This window comes from Coffea eugenioides, chromosome 8 (genome assembly GCF_003713205.1).
Source record: "Coffea eugenioides isolate CCC68of chromosome 8, Ceug_1.0, whole genome shotgun sequence".
NCBI lineage: Eukaryota > Viridiplantae > Streptophyta > Magnoliopsida > Gentianales > Rubiaceae > Coffea > Coffea eugenioides.
Genome location: NC_040042.1, coordinates 31902249 through 31915770, shown reverse-complemented (window position 1 = coordinate 31915770; position 13522 = coordinate 31902249). Strand labels below are relative to the sequence as shown.

Sequence of the window (13522 nt, the reverse complement as noted above, 5' to 3'; positions counted from 1 at the left end):
AAAAAGTATAAAACAAATATAATATTAAATTCTATAGTCATTTTATTTCCTAACAATGCAAGAGATGTGAGACTGTATTTTATGATCCTTCATTTGATCAAATACACAATTGTTCAATTAACATATTTTTCTCGAATTATTTCTTTTTCTACATCATATGATCAACGTATGAGCAAGAACATCATCATTAAATGACGGATACTTTATAAAACATTAAGAACTTATTACAACTTGTGTTTGTTTTTAACTAAAAATCCTACTTTTTTTTTAATTCCAGGTCAATCTTACAGTTTAAAGTTAGTTTTCTTAGTTTTTTTTTAATAGGTTTGGCTTACAAGTGTTTCGGAGGCAACTGTAAAGACAGTTTCAGTTTTTCTTTTTCTTTTTTTTTGTCAAAGTCGAACTTATTTAGGAAGTATTTAAATGCAGGAGGACAATAATTTTGATTGTGTGTACTCACATGATAAGTTTTAGATATAATTTAATTGCCTTTATATTAGGAAAAATCTTTTATTAATTCCAGTCAACCCCACATTAAGACAAATCATTATTTCCTGCTACTAATTATTGTTTACTAACATTGATATTAATACTAATCACAAGGAAATTTAACTAAAAGTTAGCTTGTCATAAGATATATTATATAAAGAAACTTGAAAAGGGTAAAAGCAACTTATTACAAAATTTGGGGGGGGGAGGGTAAACCTTGCAAAATGTGGGCTTTAGTTAATCAATGTCACATAATTAATTTAAATATTTTATTTTTTGTTATTAAAAGCATTGAATATATTAAGATCTGAACCCATTAAATTTAAATATTGAATTGGATTATCAAATAGGGTTTAAGTATAATATGATCTCAAAGTCTAACAACTCAGAAGGGAAGAGGGAAGACGGTTCTACATTTCCTCCTTACCTTCCTTCATCCTTTATTTATTTTAGTGTAAGTTGAAGGATTCGAAGTTAAAATTTCTCATTTACAGTCCATCCCTTTGAACCATCTAACCCATTTCTCCTCTCCCTCCTCCCCTTTGTCCCTTTATTTTAATTTGCTTTGAAGCTGCTATATTTTGCTCGATTCCATTGGATTTCTACCTATTGTTATTATTATTTTTAAAATATATTATCTTTTACCTTCCTGTAATTTGGTGCTTTACTATATAACATGTCGTATGGTTTAAACACTTATATATAATCCCCTTATATTTTACACTAAAGTGTGACCGTTAGTTTTTTCATTAAAATTAATTGTCAATATTTAAAAGTAGAAAAAAACTAGTAAATTCCAAATTCACCCTTTGACTACTTTTTTTTCTTTAAACTAAAAATATTGGCTATTAGTTTTTCTGTTAAAACTAACAGTGAAACTTTAATCCAAATCATTAGAGAATTATGTATAAGTTCTTAAACTATAAAAGAAATATGTGGTAAAATGCCAAATTACAAAAGGGTAAAAGGTAATTTATCATTATTTTTAAGCCTTCCCTGTCAGTCATTGGAGGTGACTGGTGAAAGGTTTCATTGATGTACAGGTTAATTAAAATATACAATATGGTACCAAATTTTTATTCTTCTATAATTAGAATTAGAACTATCCAAGTTCACATTAAGTTTATATCAAAGTCCCTAATCAAGGAGGACCTAACTTGTGCACCCATTGAAATATACAATATGGTTAAAGACATTTACCAAAATGTACGCATCAGTTGTGTTTTCGTGTGCTTTATTAGCTGTATATCTTAGTCGTGATTGTGCATGCATGCAACGTAGAAATAAGTAAGCGGCTAATCATGTCACAAATAAGTGGAACACACTTATTTATCTTAATTTAGTCATTAATTGAAAGAAGAATACAAATTAACGCAGTTCTTGATGGTGTTCCGTACACATAGTTGGTTTCACGCAATACACAATTTAGGCATCATTATCATTATCATAGCATATTCTTATAAAGGATCCAGACCAGAAAATCAGCGATAGCCCAACAACCCAAAGGCATAGCCACCATGAGAGATTAATTACTTAACAAGTACGTAAAAGAGATTATTTTTGATACTCGAGTGGATTAGACTGTGGGTGTTTGTTTACGCTCAAGGGGCATAGCCACCATGTCCACCACCTTCGCCACCGCCGGCTCCTCCTCCGTACCCTCCTGCATGTTCACCTCCAGCAGCATAGCCGCCTCCACCACCAGCACCACCTCCTTCACCGCCACCATATGCTCCACCGTGAGCTCCTCCTGCACCACCTCCGGCACCCTCTCCACTGCCATATCCACCACCTTCGGCTCCTCCATTATAACCACCTCCTCCACCACCACCATGTCCACCCCCACCACCGTATGCACCACCATGTTCTCCGCCAGCACCATACCCTCCGCCACTGCCGCCTCCTTCACCTTCACCATATCCGCCCACTTTTCCCGCACTACCGCCGCCGCCACCTCCACCACCTGCTCCACCACCACCATTTGCACCACCTGCACCCCCACCTTCACCTCCTCCACCTCCATATCCACTACCATGCTCTCCTCCTGCAGTATAGCCACCTCCACCACCATTTCCTCCACCTGCACCGCCACCACCGGCAACAGCACCATTTTCTCCCCCTCCAGCACCATATCCACCACCACTACCCCGTCCACTTCCTGCACCACCTGCATAACCATTCGACCCTACATAGCCGCCACCTCCACCAGAACCTCCACCACCACCATGTCCTCCAGCTACATTGCCACCAATATCAACACCGATGCCTCCATGAACGTAGCCAGCAACGGCATCCTCTTTATGTGAAAGGAGTGCTCTGCTCGCAACACATACACCTACACTCAATAGCACGAAGAAAACTGCATTGAGAACTTTAAACTTAGCCATGGGAATATTTTCGAGTAACAACGCGACTTAGAAATGCGTGGAAATGATACCTATTTGTAGTGATGCGTGGAAATGTGGGTTCGAAAGCACGTCAATGAACAGAGAATGATCGAAGCACATGCTAAGAGGAGGCCTTTAAGTCCCCACAAAAAGGTCCAATACACAATAAGAGAATGCTCTCACCGGTCACTCCTGTGCAGAGTAGAGACCTACTAGTGTGTTTGTGCTGTATCCCACATTTGATCAAATTTATTCATCTACTATTTTCAAAGTAATTTTAATTTGTACATCATCTTTGACATCATTTTCATGGAAGTCCAACTCAGTTTAATCGTTTTCCCACGTATGACATTACAGAATTGAAATAACTTCGGGCTTATTGGTGCTTGTTAATTTTTGGTTAATTAAGTGCATTATTAGCTTCACAATTAACATTTATTTCAATAATATGAAGGCAAGCTACTTCAAGACACTGCAACAAATTAAATTTTGTTTGATTTGACTGATAAGTTTATCCATAAAGAAGATTAAACAATAATAACATTCTTTACAATGGTTTTTCGTGGAAAGGGATAGACAATTAGGAACCACGAATATCCCCTATTTTTATGTTTCATGCTAATTTTTGCAAGTTAGAACAAACCACAAAAATTTGGCATCAATCGCACTATAATGTCATTTCGCTTATTATATTTCCATGCCTAGAGATTGTATGACTAGGGAACAGTTCCATCATTACAATAAGCTCCACTGATGCATGTTTTAAGCTTTAAGAAGTTTAAAGAACAAAGGTGATGCAAGAATCCGGTTACAACCATATCTGAAATGTCATCCGGCTTCTCAAACCTGAAGTTGATTGAGCTCTCAATCCCTTAGCTACTTTGGGGAGTCTAGAAGATTACTGGCTCAAGAGTTTGATGAATTGTTGGAGAAGTCACAGATCAAACTGTAACAACCTCCTTAAAAACCTGACTAACTATAATAGACCAATTCTTTACTTGAAGGTGAAAATCAATAGCTCGTTCATGAATCTCGGTCTTAAATTTTTCGTTGGCACAGGTATTGGGACCATATGTATACAGATAGCCGACATATGGTGATATAATGTTTGTTCTTGGTACACTATTTTACCTGATTATAGATTCTGATTTTAAATAATCGATTTTTTATAATATTCTCGTTTGCATTGTATTCATTATATATATATTTTGATAATTAAAAAAGTTAAAATTCATAATCATTTAAGAAGTGGCTTTTACTGATTTTGATATAATCACTTCCTATAATCAAATTTTACAAAATCTAAAGCAAATGAAAACAAGGCCATAGTGTCATGGGATTCATATTACAATTGTCAAGGTAGAATAGCATAAAAAATATTGAACATCTATTGCAACTTCTGATCTACAACTTAATCTTGGCGGTTTGATGAGAGAATTTTTCAGCCGGTGAGACTACTGCTAACTGCCGTATTTCATCAATTAACTTAAGGTTCCTAATTCCTACGTATTCCTTCAGGTAATATACTATTAGGACTTGGATTACGTTAAAAAAAACATGCATGAAGAACCTGCACTGTACAATAAACATTGAAAAGTAAAACCCTAAAACCATATCTTTTCAAAATTTTGTTTAAAACCAAAAAGACTACCAAAATTTTTTTTCCAACTTAATGAAGTGGCCACAAACGATATTAGTCCCAGTCCAGAGTCTGTTCTTTTTCCAGTCCAAGTAAAATTTTGGGGCTTCAGGTGTGCTTTGTCAATGGGCGTAAGGCGGACCTGCCTGGAAGAGCCTGGAAGTTACAACGTGTAAGAGATCAAGATATTCTGGTTACCATCCATATTATTCGACCTACTCATTCATTAAAATTAAAATATATTAATTGACCAACAATTTGGTTTTGAAGCAAGGAGCAAGAAAATTTAAACTAGTTTCCCTGCATCTTATGGTTCTTTATTGTGGTAATTTTTAGAAAGACTGGATTATTAAGCTATGTAATAAATTAGAGTGTGTGTAATTGCCCAAACTTAATCCATCTCCACCTATTGTTACATAGACCTTAAGTCTTATTTGTTGAGAGTCCATTAAAATTTTATAGCTAGGCTGTTATACCAAACTCCATGCTTCAAACCAACACCTTTGCCAGTTAGAACTATGGTACATTTAATTTTCTGTATCACTTGTTGCTTATGGTTCATTTTACTGACCATGATATTAATTTTTTCTTATTCTGACAATAATGTAAAAATGTACCTTTTTACGGAGGATGTAACTTCCAAATATGCTACATTGTGTAACGCAAAGACAAACGTAAAGTGATATGTTTATCCGGCCCAACCATTATATTGACTTACTCCATACATACATACATATATAATTTGTTGGGGACATAAATTTGTAGGTTATTATAAAATCACAATTGAACTAAACGTTGATGTATCTGTGAAGCATTTTTCGCTTCATTTTGGTCTATTTAAGTGACAATAGATTAGAATCAAACTAAACCAATTCATTCTTCACATGGATTTTCCCCTTCAAATCAAGAAAAAAAATAAAAAAGAAAGAAACTATACACTGATCATGTACTATACATTGATCATGTACTCATTCGTTTATCACTGTTCTCACTTCTTTTTTGACAACGATTCACTGGCCCATGTGGAGTACTCATGAAGATTTCTCAAAATGGCACCGACCCACCTAGCACATGCATATGAAGCTATCGAGCTTCAACTTTTCAACAAGCTCTAGGGAGAAAAGAAATCACAAATTCTCCTAATTCTCTTTTTTTTTTTAACTGTTATGATGACATTAATTGACAAGAATCTTGAAAATATGTGTTCAGATAGAAGTTGCAATTCCAGCGAAAAGCACTTTCTTTGAGTTTAATCTTCGCTTTGCTGGTGCGGTATTACTAGTATGGAGTTGCTTAGGAACATTGTCCTTCAAAGAAGCTGATCATCACCTTGTCAGTGAAGAATAGCTGGACCATAGAGAAAGTGCAATAAAGTGCTGAATATTGTCTCCATCAAATCTGTAGAAATTTGCCAATAACTGATAAAGATTATTGGAAGTCTATAGTCAACAAAGGGGACGACATAAGAATTAGAAGAGTGATCATGTGTTGAGAGTATACTCTTCATACCAGGCACCATTAGGAAGAGGAAAATACAGTCTAATGAACGGGAAAACATAAGAGGCAACAAGTGGGAAAGTCTGTTAATTACTTATTATAATGGATTAAACGAAAAAAAAAAAGCGTTAATGGTAGTATAATTGATAAACAATGAAATTAAGAAATTCTTTGGGTATTTTAAAGTGCTTTTGCCATAAATATTGAGGGTTATTATCATTTTACCCCCTTAACGTTCGGTGCCACTATCAATTTCTCCCTTAATATTACCTTTTAGTCACTTTACTCCAAAAACTAATGGTCAAACTTAATGGAGTTTGTTAATTAAAGTGAAAAGACATATTTAATCCTTAAAATTGTTATTACTTGACCCCCATAAACTATAGTTTCATTATCAATTTATCTCATAGAGTTATTTTTCAAGTAATTTATCCCACCATTAAATCAACTTACCAAGTTAAAGAATTTTAGAAGAAAGTATCTTCCTCTTTGTGCAATAAAGACAATAAAAAATTTAGAGTGGTTCTTCTCCTTTGTAGTATCAAGAAAAAAAAAGTCAAAGTGTTATACTCTTTTTTCTTGACAATCTTATTAATATTGAAAAAAATAGAAAGATGGGGAGAAAGATGGGGGGGAGAGAGAGAAGAGAGAGAGAGAGAGAGAGAGCTCAATTCTTTTTTTAGAAAATATAAATAAGAAAAAATTAAATACTTTTATTATTTTAGATTTATTTCACTTTTCTGTTTACTACCAAATTTCAATCCTAATCTCAACAACCTTAAAGTAATACAATAATATTAGACTCTTCTTTATTTTCTTTCTTTACAAAATCTAATTTTTTGTCTCCTTCTTTCCTATCTCCTTTTCTTTTCCTAGTATTCGTAAGTGTAAAAAAAGAAATTTGAAAAAACCCTTTTATTTTTATATTTTTGAATCTCTTAAAAAGTCAAAAAAAAGAGGAAGAATAACCATTCCAAATTTTTATTTTTAATTATATATAAAAAAGGTTAATATATTTGAAAATTTTTTACCATACTACTTAGATTAATGATGAGATAAAATGCCTAAAAAATAATGTTACGAATTAAAGCAATTGTATTACTATAATTTCAAGGGATAAAATGATAATAACAATGTGATAATGCTATAGAATAAAGGGGTATTTTTGTCCAAAGTTTCTTAACATGTTGAGTTGAATTACTTATGAGGGTGAAGTGACTAAAAGATAACGTTAGGGAGTAAACTGATAGTAGTAATGTAGTTAAAGGGGGTAAATTGATAATAAGCCTAATAATTGACTGCTGGATATTTTTCAGATTTAACTTCATTTACCTGCATGGTTTCTAAATGAATGAAAAGCTTATTGCTTCTGACCTGATTAGTAGGATTGATTTCACTTTGTATCCATAATATGTTCATTAGTGTAACTGTGGCATCCATATTTGACCATTTAAATTAACACAGTGCTTGCACTCTAATCATAGAGATGGACTGAAAATGCTTGTTTGCGCGCATATTCTTGAATATTTAAAGGAATTATATAATTTTGTACCTAAGGAGAAAATTCAGAGAGCAAAGTGAAAATTATAATTGTGAACCTCAAAGGCTCAGATTAGCATTACATATGATCAATTTTAATTTCTTATTCCAGCTAATTACTTCATTTATACGTAATGGATGAATCTCAATCTTGAATCATGTATATGAAAGTTTGAGGGTAATAATGAAGCTATAGCTAATGCAGGGGGCAACCAAATCTTACCTTCTCCATTGCCCACAGTACAAGCTTCCAACTTACGAACCAAATTCAACGATGGTCCCTTGTCGGCAGTCACATCCTAGACAACCTTGTGACCTGTCCATCTGGTGTTGTTGCGCTAGTGGATCCTTTTGGCTCCCCGCTTGGAGCGTAGAGAATTGTAGCAAGAGAAAATGCACTTTTCATCCTCAAAGGTTGGGTTGATGATTAATTTTATCCTCAAAATTTCACCAAGAATATATTTCACCTTCAAAGTTCCTGAATTTTGGCTAATTAGGGACAATTGACAGAATAACACTCAATTTGGACAAAAAGCTACACGTGAGAAGCACGCTCTGTTAGAACCAAACAGAAAAGGGATAAAACCCGTTCGGAAGTGTAGACACTAGTGTTATAAATTTTGAATTCTAAATTCTGTACCTTTGCTTTATTTTGTTTATGGTCCATATTCAGTAGGAGCCATGTCAAGGACCACTTGGAATGCACTTTTGACAAGCCTATGCTCCTTCTTTTTTGATGGTTTTAGTTGGTTATATTAATTTGGTTATAATATCCAGTTTGGTTGCTATTTCGAATCATTAAAATTTAAGGTAAAACTCTACCAAAATTTTCCTTCTTAGCTTATTGACATGTAAATCAGCATGAAGATAAAAACAACTGGTGGCTTTGTTTATATATATATATAATGCCTATTTTACGTTGGAATTGAAAATCATATCCATAAATAACTGGTAGTTTTTTCAAATAATGGACGAAAGCAACAAACAGCTGATAGTTTATGGGAAATAAAAGAAGCCCACAAAGAATCCCATGCATGGCTAGTATTTTTTTTTTTCATTTCTAGAGAAGGTAAAAAAAGAAGTTACAAAGAGGTGATAATTTTTGGACAAGATAAATGAAAGGGATAATTTCAGAAACCTCCCCTGAGGTTTGTGACAATTTCACTCACTTCCCTTAGTTTCGAGGAGGTTTCTGACAATTTCACTCACATCCCTTAGTTTTGAATAATTACACTAACCTCCACTCATGCAATAAAATAATTATAATATCCTTCATTTATAGATAATTTCTAAAAAAGCCTACAACTAAAACTAATCTTTCATTTTAAAACAACGGCTACCACACAAAATAAACTCTTATTCTCTCTCTTACCTTTTCTCTCCTGTATTTCATAGTCCACTGTTTTTCTACAGTCGCCATCTACACAGCCATCTAATATATCCCGAATCCTCATTATTATGGAAATAGATCCTCTCTCTCTTTTTTTTGTTTTCCTTTTTTGTAAGTATTATTGAATTGAAATTGCTAAACGACAAAAGAATGGCAGTGATACTGAGTATAAACAAGAAAATAAAAAAGATGGCCAAAAAAAGAAATATAGATTGAGGAACATTACACTATTATACCAATTGTGCAAAAAAAAAAAAAGAATTTTGGGATATAAGAGCTATAATCAAATTTGCCTAAAGACATAGAATGTGGTCTTTAATGTTGCTTTTGGGTTGCTCCATGTTGGTATTCTTGGTGGGTTAGATTATTTTATCATCAACAAGGTTGCATCCATTTTGATTGAATTTGAATAATGACATTGGTCAATTAGATGCAAATTTTAGGCAAAAAAATTGAGGATAAAGATTAGGTTGAATGCAAATGTTAATTGTCATAATTGATTTGCACAGGAAGCTTTAGGGCTGCAAAGTGGTTTATTGACTTCGTTAGGGTAGTAGTTATGACGATTGCAATAGTTGCAATGTGGAAGAAATTCACGAGCGAGTTTTCCCCCCTTCTAACTAACAAAGGGGTATTTTAGGATTTTTAGAACAAATTTAGCATAGTGGGTTTATATTGTTACTGAAATGCTAATAGTAGAAAAGGTAGGAGTAATCTTTAAATTAGAGTGAACCTACCCACAAGAGTCAAAAACCTTTCCTGAGGTTTCTGAAATTATCTCTAAATTTAAAGTTATAAATAGTTGGTAATTTCTATACAAGATAAAGAAACAAGAACCTACCAACTTTTTATGGCTTTCCTCTATTTTTGCAAATAGTGTTTCCTCTATTATATATATTTTTTGATAGGTAAAAAAATAAAAATTAAATTAAATTAAATGGACTGGGCTAATTTAATGCGTTTGGATAGATAGTCAAATCCAAGTCATCTATAACCCATGAATAAGTGGATGTCGACCATTTATGTCAACTTTCTTGCCAGCAAATGATTGGATTTAGAACGGTGAGGGTGGCTAGAAATTTTTTTAGGACTACAATAAGTAGAGGAGCGGAGAGGACATAAATGAAGCAAGAACAGGTTTTACCCCTTTTTTGTTGGGTGCAAAGTTGGTTCTAACGGGGCATGATTTTTACGTGCAGCTTTCCGTCCAAATTGAGTGGTATTCTGTCAATTGTCCCTAATTGGTCAAATTTCAGGAACTTTGAGAATGAAATATATTCTTGGTGAAACTTTGAAGATGAAATTGGTCATCAACCCAACCTTTGAGGATGAAAAGTGCATTTTTTCCATTGTTGAAATGCAGATTGAAACATTCTTCTCATAGTCATGTCATGCGTGAACTCATCCTTAACATAATTTTATGAAAGAGGACGTACCTGCTAGTTGTATCTGTCATTTTTTCCTCTTTCAATCAACAACATCTACATTATTTTTTTCTGCTAATATATGCGGGGAGAAAACCCAACTCGATCAAGGAGAGACTAGAAATAAAAATTTTATCTACATTTTATTTAAATTTAATTGCAGGTTGAAGGGGATGAATTCTTGACCTGTAGGAAGAAATTAAGACTGTGTTTTATACATTGCCTAGTGATCAATTTGCCTAAGGCAAGTTAGTTCACTTCTTGCACCTGTCGTTTCGCCGTATTTGTATTTTTCTCAATTCGGACTTGGTTTTTCTCTTGTACCTCTTAAATTAAGTGCGAAACTCTTTATTTTGTATTTCTGTGAAAGACACTTCACTTGTAACCAACAAGTCACAAATTCGAAACATCATAGAGATAAATAGGGAATCACTGTTGATCCTCTAGAAAAAGCATAAATTCCTTAGAAATGGTCTATGGACTGATGAGGGGCTCAAGGCTGGTCAAACACAAGTTGCACAAGTCATTCAAGTACCAAGTGGTCCAGTCACAAGAGCTCGTGCCAAGAAGATGCGTGAATCTTTACAAGCCCTTGTGAGTACAATCCAAGGCCGCATTTGAGATGATTTAAAGATTATTGAAGGCTTGGAGAATGAAGATTCAAAACTTTACACATTGCTCCAAGTAGAAGACCCTCCAGCGCCTGTTGCTAGTTAGGCGTGCCCTCACCTAGCGGTCACGCTTAAGGAAGAGCTAAGCTAGTTCTATTATTTATCTTTTTATAGTTAAATATTAGTTAAAGTCAGTCCATTATGAACTTAGGGCTGGCCGATTCCTTTTCATTAATTGGTTGGTTTAGTTTAGTCAATTTTGGGATTAGGGTTAATGCTTGTAAAGGCTATAAATAGCCATACTTCCTCCTTGGTAAGGGATTTTTCGGAAATTACATAATATTTGTGAGTTTATTCACTTTTCTCTTCCAAGAGAGCTTTGCTTGAATACTTGAGAGATTTCTTGAGTTATTCAAATTGAACTTATCAATCAAGTATACACCTTGACTGTGGCGTTCTTCTATCCAGATCGTTGGTTCACTAAATCGTTAGTTGTTGGGTTGAGATTCATCTTAGTTCATCAACTCGGGGTTTAGAGGGGTCATACGTGCCGCCTTTTCAACTTGATTGTTCGTCTAGATCCGCGCATTCGTATCAGTTGGTATCAGAGCTAGTCGACAACATCAAGTATATCCCATTGCGTCTTGTAAGTTTTCCTGAGAAAAATTTTTTTTTTTTTCCGTTTCTTATAGTGTTAAATTCTGGTCGTATAGGAATTCCATAAGCGGCTAGGGTTTTGTCTTGTGTTCTTGTTGTTTTATCCTTGTTTTCGTTGATTGTCTTGAATTTTCGTGTTGGTTGTTGTCCGCAATTCATCCATTGTGTGTCTTGATTTCTTGGGTCTTGTGTCTTGTATCTTGAAGTCTTGAACTCATATAGAGTCATCCAATAAAAATAAAAAAAAGGGTTACTGTTCATCAGGCACTATTCACCCGAAACCACTGTTCATCCGAAAAAGAGAGGGGCAAAACTATTTTCTGGTTGTGTCTTGATGGAACCATGGCTGAACTTGAAATTTCCTAGCTTCCTTGATATTGTGGGGATTGAATCTTGAAGTTCTTGGGCTGCAAAATTGATGTCTTGAACTTCTTGAAAATTGGTGTTAGGGTTTTCTTGGAAATTACGCTAGGGTTTTGTAGTTTCTTGAATTTTCGTGGGCTGCCATCAAGTTTTTGTTGGATATTGTTGTTCAAACGCTTGAAATCTGGAAATTTTGATTGAATCTTGAAGTTCTTGGGTGGGAAACAAGGGTTCTTGAAAATCTTGTTCTGAACCTTTCCAAATCTTGAACCTACAAAACAAAACCAAAGTTCTTGTCTCGAACTTGCGACTGCCCTTGCTCAAATTTGACACAAAAAACCTTGTTTCTTGTGTGTAGGATCCGAATTGAAAAAGAAAGAACGATCCATCTTGCAAAAAAAAAAACAACGCAAGAAAGAAAAAGAAAACACAAATCGGATTTCAAGAACAAGAAAATAATTTGCTTGGGTAGCCTAGCCGAGCTTGGGTTGAAAGAACAAACCTTGTTGCCTTCAATCTTGAACTATTGGCCGCCTCTCTTTGTCCACGAAATACCAGAAAACCAGCAGCCATTAACACCCCAAAACAACCAAGAAGCCTTGCTATTAAATAGCCACAAAAGGTGGGAAGATAAGATAGGGTTTCCTACTTTGTAGCCACCTCTTGCTTTTGTTTCTTGATTGTGGTTTGTGCCAACTGCCCAGCCGATCCTTGGTGCATATTTTATAGTATTTCCAGCCAATAAAAACGTGGTTTACAAGTCCCAAGAGTCCTACTCAGTTTTGGATTCCACTTGGTAGTTAACTCCTAAAATTAGCTACTAGTCACAAACCAAATTTTCCCTTTCTTGATTTTTTTTGGGCGGACAGCTTAGGGTATTTTTCCAGCATATTATACATTTCCTTTTGTGTCTTAAAATCAGTCCAATAAACTTCCAAAAATCACAGCCTTCATCCGCCACACTTGGGTGTAATTTGGTTCAAGTTTGATTGAATTTCTTCAAGAAAATTCTGATTTCTTCAAGAAAAGCAATCTAGTGACTTGAGAAGTGATTGGTGAGATCATTAGAGTGTTTTAATACACTTGAGTGAAACACGAGTGTGAGTGATTTACTAAGGGAGTGAGTGAGGTGTTATTTCCACTAACCCTATTTTTGCAGGAATACCTCAACATGTCCGAAGGGAAGGAAACTACTCCTTTTGATATTAAACTTGTGATGGATGCTATGACTGATAAATTGCTCAAGATAATGAAACAGGAATTAGAACCATTGCATGAGAGGATGGATAGTCTCGAACACTCCCAAACCAATTCTAAGTCCCGGAGACACAAAGCGCCAACCCGTGACTATGAAAGTTCCAACTCCGAGGAGGAATATGGGGAGGAATAAACACCGCAAAGCTGGTGTGGATCCAATCAAAGGCGTTAAAATGCAATTGCCTACTTTCCAAGGCAAATCCGACCCCGATGTCTATTTGGAATGGGAGAAACGAGTGGAGTTGATCTTTGATTGCAATGATTACACC

General features: G+C 34.8%; 1 protein-coding gene across 1 annotated transcript; it reads right to left on the bottom strand.

The window, feature by feature from the left end:
* Window positions 1-1800: 1800 nt before the first annotated feature.
* On the bottom strand, window positions 1801-2918 carry LOC113779705 (glycine-rich cell wall structural protein 1.8-like). Its single transcript, XM_027325393.1, has one exon. It carries the CDS (start codon window positions 2874-2876, stop codon window positions 2091-2093), a length of 786 nt encoding a protein of 261 aa, XP_027181194.1. The 5' UTR covers window positions 2877-2918; the 3' UTR covers window positions 1801-2090.
* Window positions 2919-13522: the final 10604 nt, after the last annotated feature.

Excerpts from the sequence above, each read along its gene's own strand:
- LOC113779705 (XM_027325393.1), bottom strand. The coding sequence starts at position 2,876 with ATGGCTAAGTTTAAAGTTCTCAATGCAGTTTTCTTCGTGCTATTGAGT.